Source organism: Schistocerca nitens, chromosome 5 (genome assembly GCF_023898315.1).
Source record: "Schistocerca nitens isolate TAMUIC-IGC-003100 chromosome 5, iqSchNite1.1, whole genome shotgun sequence".
Lineage (NCBI taxonomy): Eukaryota > Metazoa > Arthropoda > Insecta > Orthoptera > Acrididae > Schistocerca > Schistocerca nitens.
The window spans coordinates 306419038-306444391 of NC_064618.1; the positions used below are offsets into that span (position 1 = coordinate 306419038).

Here is a 25354-nt window from a genome sequence, read left to right on the forward strand (position 1 = left end):
GACGCCATGACCGGCCTCATTTGAACTCTTCTGTTGGGAGAGTTAATTTGGAGTTGGAACGGCTGCTTGGGTCGGGTGCGGGGGCTCATATTGGTGTGGTTCCTGTTGATTATCTCAGTAGGTGGGACTATACCAGGCACGGCCTACATCTCGAGAGGAAAGGGGAAACTGACTGGGGTAATAGCAGGAAATTTAAGGGGCGGAGGCACTGCCATGAATGGTAAAATACCAGTGGTTACAGGTGTTGGAGCAGCACCTTTTTTAGGATAGGTAAGACAGAAAGATGTCAAGTTCTACGAGAGGTCAGGATTGAAACAAATCTTCAGTTTAGGAAAGAAATTAAACAGCACAATTCTAGCACATTGGATCACCAATCACAGCTGTAAATTATAAATTTTCACCAATCACCAGAAATTTTATCTACACCAAGTTGTACCTCAGTCCTAGGTAATTGCATTGATGAATTAAAGTCACCCAACCCAGTTGACATAATCTGCCTCTCTGAACACCATGTGACCACTGGTATAGGAACTAGGCCTAAGCACAATGAGAAACTCAGACAGGAGAGTACTGCAAATGTTAGAATAAGGAAAGGTTCTCATAAAAGTATAATTAAAAATAATGTAAGTAGACTCCTGGAAATTGAAATAAGAACACCGTGAATTCATTGTCCCAGGAAGGGGAAACTTTATTGACACATTCCTGGGGTCAGATACATCACATGATCACACTGACAGAACCACAGGCACATAGACACAGGCAACAGAGCATGCACAATGTCGGCACTAGTACCTTTCGCAGCAATGCAGGCTGCTATTCTCCCATGGACACGATCGTAGAGATGCTGGATGTAGTCCTGTGGAACGGCTTGCCATGCCATTTCCACCTGGCGCCTCAGTTGGACCAGCGTTCGTGCTGGACATGCAGACCGCGTGAGACGACGCTTCATCCAGTCCCAAACATGCTCAATGGGGGACAGATCCGGAGATCTTGCTGGCCAGGGTAGTTGACTTACACCTTCTAGAGCACGTTGGGTGGCACGGGATACATGCGGACGTGCATTGTCCTGTTGGAACAGCAAGTTCCCTTGCCGGTCTAGGAATGGTAGAACGATGGGTTCGATGACGGTTTGGATGTACCGTGCACTATTCAGTGTCCCCTCGACGATCACCAGTGGTGTACGGCCAGTGTAGGAGATCGCTCCCCACACCATGATGCCGGGTGTTGGCCCTGTGTGCCTCGGTCGTATGCAGTCCTGATTGTGGCGCTCACCTGCACGGCGCCAAACACGCATACGACCATCATTGGCACCAAGGCAGAAGCGACTCTCATCGCTGAAGACGACACGTCTCCATTCGTCCCTCCATTCACGCCTGTCGCCACACCACTGGAGGCGGGCTGCACGATGTTGGGGCGTGAGCGGAAGACGGCCTAACGGTGTGCGGGACCGTAGCCCAGCTTCATGGAGACGGTTGAGAATGGTCCTCGCCGATACCCCAGGAGCAACAGTGTCCCTAATTTGCTGGGAAGTGGCGGTGCGGTCCCCTACGGCACTGCGTAGGATCCTACGGTCTTGGCGTGCATCCGTGCGTCGCTGCGGTCCGGTGCCAGGTCGACGGGCACGTGCACCTTCCGCCGACCACTGGCGACAACATCGATGTACTGTGGAGACCTCACGCCCCACGTGTTGAGCAATTCGGCGGTACGTCCACCCGGCCTCCCGCATGCCCACTATACGCCCTCGCTCAAAGTCCGTTAACTGCACATACGGTTCACGCCCACGCTGTCGCGGCATGCTACCAGTGTTAAAGACTGCGATGGAGCTCCGTATGCCACGGCAAACTGGCTGACACTGACGGCGGCGGTGCACAAATGCTGCGCAGCTAGCGCCATTAGACGGCCAACACCGCGGTTCCTGGTGTGTCCGCTGTGCCGTGCGTGTGATCATTGCTTGTACAGCCCTCTCGCAGTGTCCGGAGCAAGTATGGTGGGTCTGACACACCGGTGTCAATGTGTTCTTTTTTCCATTTCCAGGAGTGTATATTTCATCAAAATATTGGGAGTTTAAAGAATAAAGTAGATGAGCTTCTGGTTTGTTTAGAAGATTCAGAAGCTGAGAATGAAATAGATATACTCTGCCTGTCTGAGCATCACATTGTTACTGATATGGATAAGGTAAATGTAAGTGGATATAAGCTCTCTGCACATGTAATGAGAGAAAATATGGAGAAAGGAGGAGTTGCCATAAATGTCAAAAATTATCATTGTGCAAAAAGTATAGAAACAAAAAATTTTTGTGTAGAGAAACATATAGAAGCATTTGCCTGTGAGCTTAAATTAAATAAAGGCACATTTATAATTGTAACTGTATACAGGTCCCCATCAGGAAATTTTCATCTATTTCTGAAAAATTTGGACTCCTTGTGCTATCTGTCAGACAGGGGGAAGCAAATTATTATTTGTGGGGACTTCAATGTAGATTCTCTGAAAGAGGGTAATAGGAAAAATGACCTTGAAGTATTACTCGGTTCTTTCAATTTGACACCCGTTATTGATTTTCCTACTCGGGTGGTAAAGGATAGCAGCTCACTGATAGATAACTTCTTTATAGACCAAGATAAGTTTAACCAGATAAATGCTCAGCCTGTTGAGAATGGTCTTTCTGATCATGGTGCACAGCTAGTTACAATATATGACATAGCTCCATTCAGCAATTCTAAACAGTCCTCCAAAGTAGTACGTTCAGTCAACGATTTAACAATTGCAAATTTCAGGGAAAGCCTACAGCAGTTAGACTGGGATGAGGTGTACCGTGAACCTGATGCCAATTTAAAATGTAATTTATTTCATGACATTTCTGTAAATGCATTTGAAAACTGCTTCCCCAAGAAAATAGTTAAATATACTCGTAAGAAACCTTGTAACAAACCATGGCTTACTAAGGGTATAAAAATATCTTGTAACCGGAAAAGGGAAATGTATCTGACAGCAAGAAAGAGTAGTGACCCAGAAACTATCAAAAATTATAAAAACTACTGTGTTATATTAAGAAAAGCTATTAAAAAATCCAGGAGTATGTGTATCATGTCTGAAATCAGCAACTCTGATAATAAAATTAAAACAATTTGGAATATGATTAAAAGAGAAACAGGTCAACCAAGAGCAGAGGAAGACAGTATTACCATCAAATTGAATGAAAACTTTACGAACAAAAAGTCAGAAGTTGAAAATATTTTTAATAATCATTTTCTAAATGTTGTGGATATAGTAGGATCCAGGTGTTCAAAGAAGATGCTAGGCTGTTAATGGAAGAGGCCATACCTATGCAATTTGATACAATTGAAATCTCACCCACTTCTCCCTCTGAAATTAGGAAAATAATAAACTTGCTTAAAAGCAAAAACTCACATGGAATTGATGGCATTTCCAGCAAAATACTAAAAGCTTGTTCTCAACAGATAAGTAAGATTCTCAGCCACCTGTGTAATAGCTCTCTGGAACAGGGCATTTTCCCTGATAGACTGAAATATGCTATTGTTATACCTTTGCATAAAAAGGGGTATAGATCTGATGTCAACAATTACTGTCCAATCTCCCTTCTAACAGCTTTATCCAAAATTTTTGAGAAAGTAATGTATTCAAGAGTAGCTTCACATATCTGTAAAAATAAAGTACTAACAAAATGTCAGTTTGGTTTCCAGAAAGGTTTTTCAACAGAAAATGCCATATATGCTTTCACCAGTCAAATTTTGAATGATCTGAATAACCGAACACCACCCATTGGGATTTTTTGTGATCTCTCAAAGGCTTTTGATTGTGTAAATCATGAAATTCTGCTAGACAAGCCCAAGTATTGTGGTATGAGTGGGACAGTGCACAAATGGTTTAATTCGTACCTAACTGGAAGAGTGCAGAAAGTTGAAATAAGTAGTTCTCATAACATGCAAAGATCAGCACATTCCTCAAACTGGGGAACTATCAAGAATGGGGTTCCACAAGGGTCAGTCTTGGGTCCTTTGTTGTTCTTATTATATATTAATGACTTGCCATTCTATATTCATGAAGAGGCAAAGTTAGTTCTCTTTGCTGATAATACAAGTATAGTAATCACACCTGACAAACAAGAATTAACTGATGAAATTGTGAATACTGTCTTTCAGAAAATTACTAAGTGGTTCCTTGTAAATGGACTCTCACTGAATTTTGATAAGACACAGTACATACAGTTCCGTACAGTGAATGGTATGACGCCATTAATAAATATAGACCTTAATCAGAAGCATATAGCTAAGGTAGAATATTCCAAATTTTTAGGTGTGTCCATTGATGAGAGATTAAATTGGAAGAAACACATTGATGATCTGCTGAAACGTTTGAGTTCAGCTACTTATGCAATGAGGGTCATTGCAAATTTTGGTGATAAACATCTTAGTAAATTAGCTTACTACGCCTATTTTCACTCATTGCTTTCATATGGCATCATATTTTGGGATAATTCATCACTGAGGAATAAGGTATTTATTGCACAAAAGCGTGTAATCAGAATAATAGCTGGAGTCCACCCAAGATCATCCTGCAGACATTTATTTAAGGATCTAGGGATATTCACAGTAGCTTCTCAGTATATATACTCTCTTATGAAATTTGTTATTAACAACCAAACCCAATTCAAAAGTAATAGCAGTGTGCATAACTACAATACTAGGAGAAAGGATGATCTTCACTATTCAAGATTAAATCTAACTTTGGCACAGAAAGGGGTGAATTATACTGGCACTAAAGTCTTTGGTCACTTACCAAATAGTATCAAAAGTCTGACAGATAACCAACAAGTATTTAAGAAGAAATTAAAAGAATTTCTGAATGACAACTTGTAATCTCCCCACGGAAAATTACCCTCTACCACGCAATAATTAATAATGGTCAATCAAATCATCCACAATTATTTACTTTTGAAAAGTATCTGATCAGATTTTTTAGTGATATATGCGCCGACAGCTCGTCGACGCCAAGGTATTTTTCTAGTACGTTTATTCTTTGGAACAACAGAGGTACAGATATGTATGCTGCATGGTTATTACAGAGGGATAAGGGAACAGCTTCGGAAGTATCGGTTGGAAGATTGTCGGATCGCTAAAAGAGATTTATTGACTCTTCTTCGCGCTAAAGCGAGCTAGGAACGTTTGTGCCGCTAGCGTGATAGGTAAAGAGAAAGAAAAACCTGTAAAAGCAAATTGCATGAGATTTGGAATCAACAGAAAGCGGAACATGTACGGAGATGGATTCAATATGCAATTTTCCTCAGAAATAAGGTTTGTGACCATTTTATTCTAGAGTGAATGACGAATGAGTTCTCTGTCTGAATCATTGATGATTGTCTGGGCCCTGTAATTAATTGGCAAGTTTCAGCTGTGACGAAGAGAGCCTGCAATCTCTGAGTTTTTATAAATCGTCCAAAAAGGCTTCGTCCACATATGAAATTTTAGATCTGTCGTAAACTGAACGAATTGTTCAAACGATCGATTTTCCCAACTGAATGCAGCGCTTAATAATAATAACAAATGTAAAGATCTTTTCCAGCAAGCCAGCCGCTGAATATTAAGACGAAGGGCTCCACCAGAGATTCTACTAGGCTGATTTCACGTAAATAATATATTTAAACTGTACACAGATAAAGGACAGAGAGAGAGAGAGAGAGAGAGCGAATGAAATTCGAGAAATTACTCAGAATCCTCCATTAGCATAATTGTTTGTCTGTCTTTTCACGGATCAGCCTAATAAGAAAACACGAAGCCCTGACTTTATTGTACCGATTTATGTGTGAGGGTGAAAGAGCGATAAAGGCGACAGATACACTTCTGTACAGACAAAACATTACACCAAGTTAGCGGCAAGCTGCATTCACACATACTTTCATCATTTACAAAAGTAGAGAGAATTCATTATAATGGCCAATCCGTGACAGGACACGTTTTTGGACGTTGTTAAAATAATTTTGTTCTCTGTTTCATGTGAACTACGACGAGACAACTTAACTTGGAAAAGAGAAGAAATACTCGCAGTCAAATTAAGTGGATCTACAAATAAAAGCAGCACGCTGGGCGCAGAAAAAGGGCCAGATCTATAATTTTTTATTAAAGCTTGCTAGTATTGAGGAAGTAGACGTAGATGTGAACATTTACTAATTGTGTTCATGCCAGACGTACTTTGATTGACCTGCCCTAGTTGCATTTACCTGTATAAGTACTATAAGAAAGTAGCCACAGAAGTATTCTTGTGTGAAGGGAGATATATACATATTGACTGTAGAACATTTATATGGTTTTAACTAGGGCAATGTTTAAGATGAGTCAAGCAGAGCAGAGCAACACGCAACAGCCTTCAGCTGTGAGCACGGATAATAGTGATGTAGTAAGAAGTGTTGTAGAACCGATCGCTACAGATAGCGCAATAGAACGCCCGGTAGACACGGCTGGAGATGTAACAGCAAGTACGCAACATGGATTAGATCCATTGGTCATTATCATGAGGCAGATGCAGATGATAACTGAGACCATAAATAATATGAATACGAAATTAGCCTCAGTTACTGAAGGGCAAAATGATTTGAATACGAAATTAGCCTCAGTTACTGAGGGGCAGGAAAATTTGAAAACCGACATTAACGCGAAGTTCGCCTCAGTTAATGAAGGGCAAAATGATTTGAATGCGAAGTTAGCCTCAGTTACTGAGGGGCAAAATGATTTGAATACGAAGTTAGCCTCAGTTACGGAAGGGCAGGAAAATCTGAAAGCTGAGATTAAGCAGCAGTTACACGACAGTTTTTCCGAATTAGAGCAGCGGATAGAGGCGAAGACAAAGGAACTTAAAGATCAGGCCGAAGAGACGGAACGAAAATTAACTGCACAAATAGAATTGGTGAAAGCTCAATGTGAGGAATCTACTCACCGCGTACGGGTAGAAATGAAGGAGTATGTGGCTATTAAGATAGATACCGTACGGGAACAGGTGGAAATGGTTCCGCAATTAGTACAAAAGCAAGATGCCATGTCATGTGCAATTGCGCAACTTCCTGAATTGGCACGTACGCTGACGAACCTAAAGGAAAGTGTGGAACATCTGACAGAACGTCAAGACGTTATAGACCACCAAATGAATGTATTAACGGGTAAATTATCCGAAATCACATTAGAAAACAAAAGGCTAATGTGTGAAAACGTTGAGCAAAATGTTAAAGCAGCATTCCAGAGTCTATGTGGCAAACAGGAAGAGAATTTGCTTGCGAAAGGACTTGAGGAAGTGCGACAGCAGTTAGGTGCTGATTTCGAGCATTGGAAACAAACGATAGAAGAGTCGATACGCGTTTCACAACAAGGCTCAGAACAAATGAATACAGGCCAGCAGCAGAAGTTGGCACATTCGCACACAATACCGACTTGTGTAAGTAACTCAAATATTAAATTGCCACGAGCTAGTTGTTCGCGTGAAGTTTTATCTGACGGAGATTACGAAAGCCTTTGCCATGCCGAAGAAAAAATGATAAAGCGTCGGCAATTCCAGATTTTTAACACGGACAAAAGGGGGGTCCATCCGATTGTTTTTATTCGAAGTTTTAGAGGAGTGCTACCCAGAAATTGGTCGGAGTGGCAGAAGATCAGTTTCGTTACGGGGTATATACACGGTTCGGGGGCGATCTGGGCCTCGGACATGACTTCCGTTTGCTCGACATATGACGATTTTGAGTAAGCGTTTTTAGCAAAGTTCTGGTCAGAAGGGGTACAGGAACGCCTAAGGCAGGAGGTGCTCTACCCAGAGCCTTTCTCCTTTTCAAAAGGAAGCCTTAGGAAGTATTTTGAAAAATATATAAATAAAACTAGATATTGGGACAGACCTATGCCCTTGCCAGACATAATAAACATACTCAAGGCAAGACTACCAACTAGCATCAGGAATCAATTAATTTACGGCAACGATAAAGACCTGGAGTCGTTCCTCACGACGTTAGACCATATAGACATTATAGAAGAGAACAACCAGAAAGCCCGTAACAACAGACTCCAATATAGGGAGATAGAACCTCCGCCAAATGGTAGGCAAGGGAACGCACAGAGATCGATAAATAATGGAGAAACCCCTCAAAATCTCAATAGTAATACCGGCAATAGTCTTGCGAGGGGCTATCCAAGGAATAACAGGAATGGGAAAAGATACAATCCCGTATGGGGGAACGAAAGGAATTTCAGACCGCAAGCCTGGAACAATAACAGTAATAGAAAGTGGAACCAACCGGGGGGAATAAACTCAAATAACCAACATCAGTGGGGACGGACATCCGCGAATCAACCGGTAATTACCGAAGTGACGGATGATGTCAACCACCAGGCGAATCAAAATCCAACAAACTTGTAAGGACCCACTCGTGCCCCGGAGGAGCGGTCAACAACTGGTTGAGGGGCAACAGGATATGTGTACCCATGCTAACGTATAATGATGGACGATTGCTGGCAGATGAATTGACCGAGGACTTAGAACCCCAAGATGAGGATAAGGAACAGGTGGCAGTAGCCGAAGTGCAAGTCATTTTGGAGACTGTACCTATAGTGGCGGTTTTAGACACAGCTGCAACCACAAATGTTATTTCGGAGGCTCTATTCGACAAGATCAGAAATATAAGACGAGTACCAATTTTTCCAGTTCAAAATTGCAGAATAATAGGCGCCGTTGGGGCTAGATCGGCTAATGTAAAAGTGCAGTCACTACTTAGTGTAGAAGTCGGAAATGTAGCAATATTAAGCACATTCCTTGTTGTGAAAAATTTGGTGGTAGGCTGCATTATCGGAGTCGACAGCCTACGTCAATACGGATGCAGAATAGATTTTAAAACAGGAAAAATTTGGTTAAATGTAAATAAACAAGAAATTGAGTTGAACTTGTTGAAAAAGGAAAGCCTTACCAGAAAATATAATAGTGGGATCAGTGTGCAAGTAATCAGGACTGCACAAAATTCTAAACAGCACGTAAATAATGAGTTCCAAGTCAAAGGAGATTTCGGTCAATTAGTGTATGAGAAGTTAAATGAATCCGACTGCATTACGGAAGATCAGAAAAAGCAGCTCAAAGAATTATTATTAGTGTATGAAGACGTGTTTGATGAAAAGCCAGGAGTTATTAAGGGATACATATGCCATCTCTACGTTAAGCCGCACGAAACGTATTGTAGAACTTTCTGTCCTGTTCCCTGGAGGTTAAAGGCTCAAGTTCAAAAAGAAATAGATCGCATGTTGAAATGGGGTTTGATCGAACCCTCTACAAGCCCATACTGCTCCCCCAAAATAAAAGGGTTATTTTCTCATAACGACTTAAAAAAATATAATGAAGATTAGAAGATACTGTGTGTGTAGTGATAGAAACCTTTAAATTGAAACAGTTAATCAGTGACATAGAGTATAGAAATAGTGACTGACTATTACTAGCGAGTGTTGTAAAGAAGATAGTGGAGATAGGCTTCACCTGTGGTTTGGGTGAACATGGAACTTTAGCATTGCTAATGTTATCAAGATTTATAAGGGATCTAACTGACCTTCAAGAAGAATGAAAAGTTTCCCGCAAATGACGCTGAATATTCAAAAGAGGTTCCGAGTGAATATTCATATATAATCTCATGTGAACGCTTACATGTGTAAACGTGTGAAGGGATGTGTTGTGGTAGTGAATTGTGAGTGACGGTTAACGCCGCAAAGATAATTTCCCGCGCAAAACAGTTGACGTCGGCGCGAGAGTTAAAATCGATAAAGACGACACAGATATGCTTTGTAAGAGACTCGCACCAAACGCGAGGGTAAACTGATTCATGTTGAACTTTAAAAAGAATAGGTGTTATAATTAGAAGTTAAGAGTTTTTAATTTATTAATGAATGATTAAAGAAAGTAATATTCATAGAATTAGGAGTTATTTAATGGTTCGTGTTCGTTTGGGAATTTTGTGTGAAAAATCCATTTCCATATATGAGCATGGATGAACGCCGTATGAATCAGAGAGTAAATGAAAGAAGTGAATCCGCATTCCTCAATGCTAATAACTTTTACATTTCAGCACTCAAGCGAAGAAATATATGTATTTAGAATAAAAAATTTCGAGTATAGCTAAATTATATGACTTATCAAGGAAATATGGATGATGTCTTGGTATAAAATGAACTACACTTTCCATTATTCGATGATTTGAATCCAAAATCTATTGTAAGTTGCATGACTCCTTTAAATTACGAAGAACAAATCAGGGATAGAAAATCTGTTAGAACTTTGGGACTTATAAGCACAAGTGGGGAGGCAAAGTCAAAAGGAGTATTCAAACGAGAGTAAATCGGATGATGCTTTTGGCAACATCATTAGTTAATGGTTGAATTCCTTGAAGTACGTCGTAACAAAAAGGATCCATGAAGCCATAAGGATTTTGCTTTCAAAAAGGAGAATCTTGGACGGTGCAGCCTAACCAGTTCTCTTACAGGAAGAGTTTCCCTTTTGGTCATTGCTAATTCTTTTGGAATGAATGTTGCATGTGAATTCGAGTATCCCTGTCCCTTCTACTCTTCCCATTGTGGGCCGCGTAGAAGATCAACTACAGAGGGGGCCGCGTAGAAGACCGACTACAAATGTGGACGTCGGGGACATGCAAGACCCGGGGGAGTTTAGCACCGCAAGATATTGTCCTAGGAACAAGATTGTAAAACGAGAATTCACGTTATTCATTGTAAAACGTTTTTTTTTTTTTTTTGCTAGAGGCACAAACCACTCTTCTCCAAATCGTGATACAATTTGAGCCCTGTCTTTCCTTTAGAGATCTATTTCAAAATTATTTTTGTTCTTCTATAGGCTTTCCTATCTTCTATGTACCGTAGGCTGGGGGTCTAAGCTTAAGAGGTTTTCCAAGGTTTCCCTGCTTAAGAAAGTTCCCGAATGGGTAGACCCTGACATCAGTTCATGAAAGATCATCTTCCTTGGTTGTGCACAGCAAACATAACACCTAGATGCACGTAAAAGCAATACAGCCGCGGTACCTGTCTCTTCATTTCTTCTGTCTTCAACATTTCTTCTCTTCGTCTGTCTCAAACATAATATTCTTTTTCAGTCGGAGGACTGACAATCATCACTTCCGGGTTATCCACGCTAATAGATAGCTCGCGAAGTGTGTTCGGTGAATCAAAATTGAGCTCACAAACTTCGCTCGCTGCGAGGGGCATTGTAATCTCCCCACGGAAAGTTACCCTCTACCACGCAATAATTAATAATGGTCAATCAAATCATCCACAATTATTTACTTTTGAAAAGTATCTGATCAGATTTTTTAGTAATATATGCGCTGACAGCTCGTCGACGCCAAGGTATTTTTCTAGTACGTTTATTCTTTGAAGCAACAGAGGTACAGATATGTATGCTCCATGGTTATTATAGAGGGATAAGGGAACAGCTTCGGAAGTATCGGTTGGAAGATTGTCGGATCGCTAAAAGAGATTTATTGACTCTTCTTCGCGCTAAAGCGAGCTAGGAACGTTTGTGCCGCTAGCGTGATAGGTAAAGAGAAAGAAAAACCTGTAAAAGCAAATTGCATGAGATTTGGAATCAACAGAAAGCGGAACATGTACGGAGATGGATTCAATATGCAATTTTCCTCAGAAATAAGGTTTGTGACCATTTTATTCTAGAGTGAATGACGAATGAGTTCTCTGTCTGAATCATTGATGATTGTCTGGGCCCTGTAATTAATTGGCAAGTTTCAGCTGTGACGAAGAGAGCCTGCAATCTCTGAGTTTTTATAAATCGTCCAAAAAGGCTTCGTCCACATATGAAATTTTAGATCTGTCGTAAACTGAACGAATTGTTCAAACGATCGATTTTCCCAACTGAATGCAGCGCTTAATAATAATAACAAATGTAAAGATCTTTTCCAGCAAGCCAGCCGCTGAATATTAAGACGAAGGGCTCCACCAGAGATTCTACTAGGCAGATTTCACGTAAATAATATATTTAAACTGTACACAGATAAAGGACAGAGAGAGAGAGAGAGAGAGAGAGAGAGAGAGAGAGAGAGAGAGAGAGAGAGAGAGCGAATGAAATTCGAGAAATTACTCAGAATCCTCCATTAGCATAATTGTTTGTCTGTCTTTTCACGGATCAGCCTAATAAGAAAACACGAAGCCCTGACTTTATTGTACCGATTTATGTGTGAGGGTGAAAGAGCGATAAAGGCGACAGATATACTTCTGTACAGACAAAACATTACACCAAGTTAGCGGCAAGCTGCATTCACACATACTTTCATCATTTACAAAAGTAGAGAGAATTCATTATAAACTCCTTCTACTCCATAGAGGAATTTTTAGATATAAATTAAGAAAAAAATTTAAAAAATTAAAAAAAATAAAAAAATAAAGAAAAACAAAAAACACAAAAAATAAAGTTGTTATAGTAACTTAAGTATGTTGTTAAATTAAACTAATTATGTCATGTATTGGAAAATTTGACTCGTTCCACATCATTACGAAATATCGTATTCATGATCCATGGAACTAGTATTAATCTAATCTAATCTAATCTACACCACCAATCATGGCTACTCTGTATAATAAAACATAATAGAGCAATGACCATATTCTTTGCCTGGAAAAGACGTAAGAGAGTATAAATTTGTCGGGCAATTTATGTGAAAGTAAACATTTGGACAAATTCATGCTGAATATATTTACAGTAATGTACCAATTTAAATACAGCAAATGCTACACAAAGTCTTGAAATGTTTAATCTATGATTTGTAGACAAATGTGTTTTTATGTCAACAAGTGAATCATAAAGAAGGAAACGATATACATATATTGCGAGGGAGTGTACCTCCTGTACAGTATCCATTATTAAAATGTCGGTACTTATATATACACATATATACTTATTAGCAGTTAAGAAGTCTTTATGAATAATGAATGATTGCTTGACTGTGTCTCTGAGGTAACTGAAATTAATGCCAGCTCTCAAGCAGAACGATAAGTGTAAATGTTTGTACTATAACTAATGGTTTGGATATAGCTATTCGATTCTCTAACGATCTGCATTTGTGAAATGAAATTTCATGAGCCTAAACGAGGCAAATTCTTAGTCCATAACTGTAAATAGGTAAATAATTACAATTAAGTGGTGGACGAATATTTTAAGTGGAAATTATACGTACAACAGAAATGATGCCCCTCTGATTGACTGTGACCTGGGAATCTTAGTTGGATTTAAGTGTATTTTGCACATGTGTGTGGTAATTGCCCTGTGCAGATGAACTGTTTTCGTGAATAGGTAAAAATCTCTTGTCCAAACTGAGTAGTGTTAAGTCCGTATCATAGCAAATATTTGACAGGGTATCGGCACAGTCTAATTCCATCTCTAGCTCACAGTAAAAGATAAGCCAGTGTTCAGCGTGTGTTGTTCAGTGTAACGGACTATTATAAAAAGTATATAATTTTATAAATTAGGCGCTTCAGTCTGGAACCGCGTGACCGCTACGGTCGCAGGTTCGAATCCTGCCTCGGGCATGGATGTGTGTGATGTCCTTAGGTTAGTTAGGTTTAAGTAGTTCTAAGTTCTAGGGGACTGATGACGACAGATGTTAAGTCCCATAGTGCTCAGAGCCATTTGAACCATTTGAACCATTTTTTTTGTAAATGATAAAAACGAGAGTTAATGATAGATCTGAAACTGCTATCCTCTATGAAAATGTAATGAAAAGATTTTAAATTCCAGAAAGGTTACCGAGATCCCTGCGGACTCATTTAAAAAAAAAAAAAAAAATTATGTTACATAAATAAGCGAGCTCTAACGTGAGAACTCATATCCAAGCTTTGTGTAATTTGTTTATGTATCTGAAAGATGACTGAATGTTTGTGACCGGTTTAGGAATACTAGCAGACTGGGCGATAAGTGAATGAAACTCTCTGTGTTTATAGCGTGTGTTGCATAGTGCAACGACGCGAGCGTTTCAAAGAAGTGGAAACTTCACTTACCTGGATTCAGTCCCGGGTGCCGCTATTTTTCTGTAGATCTATGTGCAGAAGATGGTTGGGTTGAATTCTGAGGAATCCCACACAGTTGCGAGCTAGAACACAGTAGCCACCGCACTGAATCGCGAATGGACTGAAAGCGGTCCTGGCGACAATCCTAACTCAAGAAAAAATTCATGGTCGACGCTGGATGTTGCGCGTACCGTTAAAGGACACTCAAACGACACGTACAAAATTGACAAGAAAATAAGTTTAATGAGGATACTTTCGTGCCTGTTTTGCACTTTATTAAAATATAACACTTAGAAGAGAAATTTGTTAACATCGAGTGTCAGGAAGTCTTTTCTGAAAGTATTTGTATGGAGTGTAGCCATGTATAAAAGTGAAACGTGGACGAAGGGTAAAAATCGTAGAGGGAGACCAAGAGATGAATACACAAAACAGATTCAGAAGGATGTAGGTTGCAATAGGTACTGGGAGATGAAGAATCTTGCCCAGGATTGAGTAGCATGCAGAGCTGCATCAAACCAGTCTCTGGACTGAAGACCACAACAGCAACAAGACTGATTAACTGCACTTTGTAGTGTGCAACGAACAGAAAATTTATGAACTTCGCTGCAACACAAAATAAAACAAAAAAGAACTGTTGTAAGAATAAACTCTAAGATTATGTCCCCATAGCAATAATATTGACGCACGGATCTCTTATATGTATTATGTATTTTTGTTTAGCTAAAGAGAAGTGAGTTGTGTTTTTGTTACAATCATCTTCTTTTCAGCACAACCAAAGTGCGTTTTGTAGACATTTCTGACACCCCTGTATAAATATTACGTGAAACCTGGCCCTTGTTGAATCCACGATGCCTGAACGAGTGACAACCTGGTTGATTCGTGATGCCTTTTCCTTGTCCAGCCACGCAACCTTTCACATATCCTCCTGCCTGGTACCGCCCGAAAGCCACTTACGTCACTTGTCTTCTATCTATGAGTCAACTTCATCGAACGCTACGAATATACTAATCACTTCAAATTCCTACAAAATGAATAATAATACCTACCGTCTATGAACTAAAAATGAAAGACAATTGATAAAGTCTAAAGAATGTAAAAGAATAATCTACTTTAATTGAATATATTTAATTACATTTATGTACAAAATGTAATATATTTCGATGTGTGCTGAGTAACGTTAACAAGAAATGAAGTGAATGAAGAATAAGTTGAATGGTAACGTCGAGTAGCTGCTGGTAAACCTTTCGGGATGTGAGGTCGTGATCCAAGAAACTCTTCTGTTCCTGACGTTTCGTCCAGGACTACGCTGGACATCCTCAGAGGCGCTCCTCCGCTGAGTCTTGCCGACTAACCGGTCGGACTGATAAAATTGTCTAGCGATTCTGCAGAGCTACTGTCCATATGTCGCGTAATTTCATTGCCTCCTCCTTCCTATTTTAATTATCCTGATGCTTATAAATTTCAGTGGCTTCTCTACATAGTCGTGGATAATAATTTAACTTTGTAGATAAAATTTCTGTTTCAGAAAACTTCACTTTGTGGTTTCCTGACTGAAGAGCATGCTCTGCTACAGCTGATTTCTCTGTTTTTCTTACTCGGCAAAGTCTTTTGTGCTCTTTCTGCCGTTTATTTACGCTCCTCTTGGTAGTTCCAATATAAGCTTTGCCACACGTTCAGGGAATTTTGTATACACCACTCGTCGACAGAGGAGGGCGTTTATCCTTCACAGATTCTTTGATCATCCAAATAAAATTAATCCAATAATCCAATTCACCATGGAAATGGAAAATAGTAACAAAATATCTTTCTTGGATGTTTTAGTTATGAGACAGTCCAATGGAAGTTTGGAACATAAAGTGTTTTTGGAAAGTAACACATACGGACAAATATTTGCATAAAAACTCCAATCACCAACCGCAACAAAAGAGAGTTGTCATTAAAAGTCTTGTCGATAGAGCTGAACGGATATGCACATCGGAACACCTGGACGCTGAAATAAACCAGCTGAAGCAGACCTTCGAGGAAAATGGCTACTCAGGGAAAGAGGTATAGAGAATTTTGCTACCAAGGAACAGAAGACCGAAGGACAAGGATGAACTACAACGATGGAAAAATACAGTTTCGCTCCGTTTTATTAAAAAAGTAACGGATCAGATCGGTGAGATTTTACAGAATCATGACATCATACCGGTCTTTAGATCAACAAAGAAAATAAGTCAAGTACTCCAATCGGTGAAGGATAAACGCCCTCATCTGTCGACATGTAGTGTATACAAAATTCCGTGCATGTGTGGTAAAGTTTATATTGGAACTACCAAGAGGAGCATAAATACACGGGTAAAAGAGCACAAAAGTCTTTGCCGACTAGGAAAAACAGAGAAATCAGCTGTTGCCTTCCGTCAGGAAACCACAAAGTGAAATTTTTTGAAAAAGAAATTTTATTATCTACGAAGTTAAATTATTATCCACGACTATGTAGAGAAGCCACTGAAATTTATAAGCACCGGGATAGTTTTAATAGGAAAAAGGAGGCAATGAAACTTAGCGACATATGGACAGTAGCTCTGCAGAATTGCTAGACAATTTTATCTTTGACAAGACGACAGTCGATATTTAAGTTTTATCTTTGACAAGGATTATCTCTGCTCATCACGTGTTACTTCGACCACACCCCCTTTTCTAAAGTGTTGTCGCTCTCGGACATCCGACAGGTCCAGGGGGGCGCAGAAAGCTATGCACAGAAAGCAACGTGTTTTCTCAGTTGTGTGCATGACGTCACGGTGGAAGCAGCTGTGCCAAAACAGTACACGGTTCGAATTGTGTGTGATTGTTTTTCTTGTGTTGTTTTGTGTTTGAAGGAGTATTTTGATTGAGTTCTTTCTTCTGAGGTACTCAGTCAACAGCGGAAACATTCGGAATTCGGGAGTGTTAACGGTTTTTGCTGTAATTAATATTTGATTCGGAACTGAAATAGTTAGCGATAGTGGACAGCGGGATCAACATTGTGTTCGCCAGCTCTATAGTTTATGGTTCGTTCTGTGCAATTCTTATTGGAGAATCTACAAGTGAGTGAGAAAATTAATTTTTACAATGCCAGGCTGTGCTGTTACGGGCTGTTTTTCTTACAACCGGAGCACAAAGGGAACTGACGTAATGTATCACAGTTTCCCGCGTAATGAAACATTACAAAAACTATGGTTGTCGAAATGTTGTAGGAAAGACAATGTAAATGTTGCGCATGCACGAATATGTTCTCGCCATTTCGCAGAAACAGATTACTTAAGGGATTTACAGTCTGAATTGCTTAATTTGCCCCGAAAAAGAACGCTCAAGCCAGATGCAGTTCCTTCGTGCAATTTGCCGTGCAGTAGTGCGACTGTCAATGTGTCACCCGCAACAGAAGACAGAACCAAACGGTATAAGAAACGAGAACTACATAAGAGATCTCTGGAAACTCTGGAAAAGCTGTCACCAAATAAGAAACATCGTAATAAGAGCACATGTACCGATCACAGTTTTTTTTTTTTTTCAGACACAGATAAAGTTACTTTGATGAATACTATATCGGCTTTAGAAAGAAGGAATGCTGTTCTTACAAACAAGTGTGTGCAGCTTCGAGCTCTTAAGTAAATTCATTTCAATGCGATTAAATGAATAGTTTCTGATTTATTTGAGCCGAGGTTTCGAATTTCAAGTGTGTGTCAGTGTGGTTGTGATCTGATATTTTACCGATGTGTGAGGCATAAGCTGCGAAAGAATATAACTCATCAGTTTTAACTGTAATATTTTAGCAGCAGAAAAGCAGTTTCGACATCTCATTTCTGGTATAAACAAAATCTTCCGCCAAAAACTTGACGTAAACGCGCATGCCGTGTCGTCTGCTTGTGAGCGCTTGCTTCCACGCTGACGTCACTAGGCCAGCCAATGGCAGAGCAGAGCGCTTACTGCCCAACCTTATTATTTAGTAACCTTGGACAGGTCAGTCGGCAAGACTCAGCAGAAGAGCGCATCTGAGAATGTCCAGCACAGTCCTGGACGAAATGTCAGGAACAGAAGAGCTTCTTGGACCACGACCTCACATCCCGAAAGGTTTACAAGTAGCAATATAATCCGGTCGTGAAAGCCTTCATTCAACGTTGAGTAGACTATGAACACTGTGCCGACACCATTGAAAAAGACAGTATAATAAAAGAAAATTGTTTGCAGTTTTCCCCCAGAACAGAGACGACGTATTAAACGTCGAACGAAATCTTTGGATGTATTTAGTTTTTCACTTTACTTCTAAAACAATTGAGAGACACTGTCTGTCTTGTCTTCTTCCTACATAGCCTCTCCTTTTGACGCCGATTACACAAGGTGCTGGTCAATTTTGTACTTGTATTAATTAGAGAAATAATTGCATCTTATGTGGTGTCTTATACGTTTAATGTTTTATCGTTCATATTTTCATTGTATCATTTGAGTCTCTTGCAGAATTATCACAGTCAGCCGCAGGCAAAGTCGGGAAGTTACTACTACTGTGATGCAGCTTATCGACCAGCACTGCTGCAGTCTTGGTCGTGTACTGCATGATCAAATAAAGAAAAGGAACCCTGCGCTTATTCAGACTTATTGTAAGAAGTTCGATGCCTTCTCAAAGAAACATTATTACGTAACGCAAACTAATGAACTTAAAATTCATACATTTTATTACACAGTCGCGCATCACTTCGTTAGTAACAGACCAACAATCATCGATTATGCCGATACTTTTTACCGCTCACCGCCTTCCAAGATAATTCCCTCTCCTCTCGCTCCCACATACGTAAGAAAAATAACATTTGACATCTTGAATAAGGGGATCTTGTATAGTGCACGCAGAATATCGTGGCCGGTAGAAGAGCAGTCTATGGGGCATGCGTGGAGAGAGTGGTGGTGGTGATGGGGTTTGTGGGCAGGCGCTTTTGGGGAAATGGCGAGCGCTGGGGGGGGGGGGGGGTGGGGGGTGGTAAGTGCCATTCTAAACGCAAGTCTACACTAACATTTTTTTTGTCTATATTAGGTGGAGCACCTACATACCCACACTTTGCATGGCGACCATTCAAAAATACTCGTATCTACTGTCACCACTGCTTTGGTTAGCATCTAAAAAGAACTCCGCTGAAAATGCAACAAAAATAGTGATTTATTTTCGCCTAACTTGTTAACCATTTGTAGCTTACCAGAGAAATGTCATGAGTGGCGAATTTTGAATGAAACTGCATTTCTCTTGTAGCCATGTTACAATTTGCTTCTTTTTGTAACAGTGGAGTTTGCACAATGTCACCTCACTAACATGTTCTGCAGATTTAATTGCGAGAGAATTCTGAAACAATGGTCCATTAATTTTATTAAGTGAGGAACTGAGAAAAAGTAAGGACAATGGATTATGAAAAAGCACATTCTCTGTACTAAAACAAACGTGTAATGTCTTCATTTATGTAGTTCTAAAACCCACAGGATTTCTCATTTCACCAGCTATTGGTGGCCCTAAAAAATTACATTCTTTCATATAAAAGGTTTGTAATTAGTACAATAACACATTAAATAATGAAGTTTCGCATAATAACCATAAGGCGAAATACTCTCCTCTCTGTGGGCTATCGTTTGCCAAAATTTCATTTCAGTATCTCACACCGCTTATGAAATATAAGGAATGTTGTGGATATTTCATTTGGCTTTATTGCTGGCGGGCATGATCACAAATGAGTGTGCTACATCGGATAAATTTTCTCGAGACTCGTGACAGATAGAAGACCTCCACCAGAGTCTAAATAGCGATTCATACTTTTCATTGCAAACTTTTATGAATTTCTCAAAATGTCTCACTTCACATTATATTACAATAACTATAACCGTTAGCGACATGTGGGCACATCATCATGAAGTTAACATTTAAGCCACAAGTAACGCAATAACGAATTTCTTTTATGGAATAGTTTCTGTAAAATCGTTTGAGAAAGACTGCAGGACGTGCATCTCGATTCTGTCATCAAAGCGTGTCGCCGACCGGCCAAACGCGCGAATGTTAGCCTCCCTCTCCCAACAAACGAATGAATTCGTGCAGCGCTTTGGACGAAAATTGGTCACTGCTCATCGGCCACTGTGTCCTGCGCGGACTGTACCGGTTGTTCGCGTCGTTCTCGCGCGATATTCCGACGGCGTGACTCGCTATTTCTTCAGCTGCTCAGGGAGCCTTCTCAGCTCGGGGAGCACCTGAAGAAGACAACGAATCGCGCCGCCGAAATATCGTGCTACAACGACGCGAATAACTGGCAGAACATTCGATTGTTCAGCATGTCTAATGTTATTTTTCTTTTGTAAATGGAAGCGAGAGGAAATGGAACTCAGGGAGCTCCTGAAGGAGTCATCAAACCGTGCCGTCGAAATATCGTGCGCGAAGGACGCGAAAAATCGCAGGAAACCTATTTATTCAATGTATCAACGTATCGCCAGGAAAGCCTGAAGAATTACGAAATAACATGTAATCGTTGACTAAAGAGGAGGAGGAGGAATTACACTACTGGCCATTAAAATTGCTACACCACGAAGATGATGTGCTACAGACGCGAAATTTAACCGACAGGAAGAAGATGCTGTGATATGCAAATGATTAGCTTCTCAGAGCATTCACAGAAGGTTGGCGCCGGTGGCGACACCCACAACGTGCTGACATGAGGAAAGTTTCCAACCGATTTCTCAAACTCAAACAGCAGTTGACCGGCGTTGTCCGGTGACACGTTGTTGTGATGCCTCGTGTAAGGAGGAGAAATGCGTACCATCAGGTTTCCGGCTTTGATAAAGGTCGGATTTTAGCCTATCGCGATTGCGGTTTATCGTATCACGACATTGCTGCTCGCGTTGGTCGAGATCCAATGACTGCTAGCAGAATATGGAATCGGTGGGTTCAGGAGGGTAATACGAAACGCCGTGCTGTATCCCAACGGCCTCGTATCACTAGCAGTCGAGATGACAGGCATCTTATCCGCATGGCTGTAACGTATCGTGCAGCCACGTCTCGATCCATGAGTCAACAGATGGGGACGTTTGCAAGACAACAACCATCTGCACGAACAGTTCGACGACGTTTGCAGCAGCATGGACTATCAGCTCGGAGACCATGGCTGCAGTTACCCTTGACGCTGCATCACAGACAGGAGTGCCTGCGATGGTATGGTGTACTGAAGGACGAACCTGGGTGCACGAATGACAAAACGTCATTTTTTCGGATGAATCCAGATTCTGTTTACAGCATCATGATGGTCGCATCCGTGTTTGGCGACATCGCGGTGAACGCACATTGGAAGCGTGTATTCATCATCGCCATACTGGCGTATCACCCGGCGTGATGGTATGGGGTGCCATCGGTTACACGTCTTGTTCGCATTGACGGCACTTTGAACAGTGGACGTCACAATCCAGATGTGTTTCGACCCGTGGCTCTACCCTTCATTCGATCCCTGCGAAACCCTACATTTCAGCAGGATAATGCACGACCGCATGTTGCAGGTCCTGTACGGGTCTTTCTGGATACAGAAAATGTTCGACTGCTTCTCTGGCCAGCACATTCTCCAGATCTCTCACTTATTGAAAACGTCTGGTCAATGGTGCCCGAGCAACTGGCTCGTCACAATACGCCAGTCACTATTCTTGATGAACTGTGGTATCGCGTTGAAGCTGCATGGGCAGCTGTACCTCTACACGCCATCCAAGCACCGTTTGACTCAATGCCCAGGCGTATCAAGGCCGTTATTACGACCAGAGGTGGTTGTTCTGGATACTGATTTCTCAGGATCTATGCACCAAAATTGCGTGAAAATGTAATCACATGTCAGTTGTAGTATAATATATTTGTCCAATGAATACCCGTTTATCATCTGCATTTCTTCTTGGTGTAGCAATTTTAATGGCCAGTAGTGTATATCTGGGGTCGCGAAAGGGACAATGCATGTCGACATGCGGCTGCGACGCAACGAGCTCTTCATGGTGTACAACTGCGCTGACTAACAAGATCGCAAGTATCTCGCCAAGTGAACATGTATGGGGCATGATGATTCGAGATCTCCTCCCTGTCCTGGAAGAACCAATGCCGAATTGCAACAAAATCCGCAACGTGCTTGGGACAATCTACCGTTGGATGCCATTCGGCACGTTTATTATCATTTGCATGCGAAAATACACACCTGCGTTGCTGCCAGAGAGGAGTACTCTGTATAATGATGCGACTGTTCAGCGCCCTTTACTGTGACATGGGTGCTTAATTTGGTCTGAATTTGTTGTCATATGCTTGTACAATGGTGAACTATCCATCAGCTCACTTCTCATTAAAATGACCTTGTCCTTGAGAGTTCTGCACATTTTTTTTCAGGCAGTGTATATTGCAGAGCTTTAGAGTAATGTTTTCCAGGAAAATAATAAAGAAGCAGTATGGTGCAAAAATATCGAGTGTAATGACACGCTTTCACTTGAGAGGCACTCTGTATAGTTCGACAAGCATTCCCGCCAGGTCTACACCACCCATATGGTTATTGTAGAAACTGACAATATTCGGACATGTCACATCTATCTTTCGTTTTTGAATAGTATTCCAAAGTTTCACAGCTTTCATTGGTTCTAGTCCACAAAATGAACTTTCTGAACACACTACCTTGTTATCTGTCCACTTAAATACGATTATTCCAGAATATTCATTCAACCTGTAATCGTAGCTTCCCCGTCCTCGCTTCAGTAGTAACTTCTCTGGTTCATGTGGGCAATCGTTTATACGATTCCTACGTACTGTTCCCAGAGAATCTATGTTCATTTTATTCTTCAGGAAAATGAACAGTTCCAGTGTGGAAAGGAAATTGTCAAAGTACACTCATGAGTTGAGCGGATGAGCTGTTGTCCTATATAGCAGAATTACAACATGGCCACTAGTTCCAAATTTCTTTTCGTCTTCTGATAAGTCCGTAATCACAATTCCAGACACTCCTGCTCGTACAAAAATCTTGAAGCCCCATTTGTGGGGTTTGTTCTGAATATACTGACGTAGATTGCCAGCACTGGTACCTTTGTACAGAACCATAATTTCATCGATTGAATATTCAGTTTTTGCATCAAGGTTTCGACACTTGCGTAATACACCATCCACAACAGGTCTAACTTTCACCACCCTGTTGCTAGAACTGGCAGAATTCTCATTATTCGAGAAGTGAAGATATCTGCGCAGTTTCTGAAATCTTTTCAAACTCATAAGACTGGAGATACTTTCTGTATAAGTAGACAGAGCCCAATAATCGGCATATAAAGGCAAATTTATTTTGCTCATGTAATTTAGCATGCCAATGAATTTCTCCATTTCATTTACATTTTTGTATTCAGTGATGACGATGTCTGCTGCACAGAATAAAGGTTTGTCTGATCAACAATCAGTTTCATTATCTCAGAGTCAAATAGTTTTCCGAAATATTGTAAAGGAGTTTCACTACACGATTCGCGTAATTCATGAGACAGATCTGAATACACACACATAGGGCCTTGCTTCACCCAGTTGAACTGACTTTCTGGGGAGCTCTATTCTTGGTGGAGGTGGAGTGTCCCAGTGTGCCACTTACGTCACATTGGTGATGTGGTACTACTTCGTCTGTTGTTACTTCATCATCTTCAGAATAAATTTCTGCTACAATTATCAATTGTTTATTTCGTGAAATTTGAGGCTGGTAATCCGGATCTTCATCAGAATTGTCCGCTAGAATATCTAGTTCCCGCGCTAGAATATCTAGTTCCGAACTTGAACTGCCGCAGTCAGAAAGCAAAGGATCCAGAGGAAGAAATACAGTGGCATTACAATTCCTTTTCCCATAAAAACTCAGTGAATTCATCTCTGTATTAACTGCATACAAACGTACCTGTTGGCCGTGATGCTATTTTTCAATTACTTTTACTGGCAATGTTGCTCTAAAGCAACGTGTATGTTTTGTCTTTTCTTTGTCCTTCAGATTTGCTTATAAACCACAAATAACGCCTCATATTACAATGGCAGACATTTTTATACAAATAAATTGCAGATATACTTACATTTTCAAAGTTCCATCACGTAAACCGTATAAGAATTTAGAACATTACACTGCTTATTCACAGCTAACCGTTACATGCACTCAAACAAACGACTTCTGCGCGCCTCTCTGCCAACAATTAGAACAACAGTGCGCTGAATCATGTACAGTAGAGATGGGCAAACTGAAACACATAACTGTTTCGAAACAAATGAAACAGTACAATGCAATGTTTCGAAACGCTGTTTCGAAACAGTGAAACAGTTTGTGTTTTGTAATAGTATAGGCCTTCACATTATATCATCTTGAGTGTCTACTGTATAAATATTGTTATAAAAACACAAATGAGGTGCGAGGCCGCCAATCATATCGCAGAAAGTATGAAAGTTTCACTTAGGCGTCTTTGCAGTTCCATATTTCCTGTAGCAAATGCGCTGCTTTCGTGTCATGTGACTTTCATACTTTCCAATTGGCCGAGGTCAGACTAAATGTGTTTGACATAACAGATTTTGCCAAACTCGTTTCCCTGTATTCTAGTGCATAATTTTGATAGGTTTTATGAGTGATAATCTGTATGTGCTCTTGAAAAGGCGTATCATGAGATATAATTTATTGAGATAACAGTCTGGGAAGCGAGGCACTGAATTAACATTTATGAGTGTGCCACTCACACTTTTACTACTCACAGTTAAATTTTCCATTGTTTGTCACACAGAGCAGGATGCAAAGTGACTGATGCCACACATATTAAAAAATCACCGTAACAGACTGAAGGATATAGCACAATAGTCAAGTATGGCAGTTTCTCATCAAACATTCACAAGTTAGCTGGATACATCTCATAGTAAGTAGACTTGATAGAATTGGAAAACATTTCAAGATAACTGAAATGCAGAGATAGATATGTTTCTTTGAAATATAAAATCCAGACTAAAATTTAAAACAACTCATACAGTGTAATGCCTTTGTGATACCTATATCATGGCAGATCTGCCTCCACACACTTATAGTTCTTGCTAAAGAAGTTTCTTTGAGGTATAGGTACATGGAGTTACCTCAAGTATTCACAGCAAGCAGATGTATTACCATTTTATTATAAACTTCCCCAGGAAATCAAAGATGAAGTTACGTTGCTGCGGAAATGCAATTTTTATCACAGTATCTGAACGCCAAAAACAAAAGTATCGAAGTACCATTGTTGATTTGCCTGAGAATTATTTATCATACACAAGTATCAAGATGCCTATAGTG

The 25354-nt window shown here is 40.4% G+C and overlaps 1 protein-coding gene across 1 annotated transcript; it reads right to left on the bottom strand.

Annotated features, from left to right (window-relative positions):
* Nucleotides 1-22527: 22527 nt before the first annotated feature.
* Nucleotides 22528-22869, bottom strand: LOC126260420 (piggyBac transposable element-derived protein 3-like). The gene has a single exon (XM_049957748.1). It carries the CDS (start codon nt 22867-22869, stop codon nt 22528-22530), a length of 342 nt encoding a protein of 113 aa, XP_049813705.1.
* Between the last annotated feature and the right edge of the window lie 2485 nt (nt 22870-25354).

Coding starts and splice junctions, on each gene's coding strand:
- LOC126260420 (XM_049957748.1), bottom strand. CDS start 22,869: ATGAACATAGATTCTCTGGGAACAGTACGTAGGAATCGTATAAACGAT.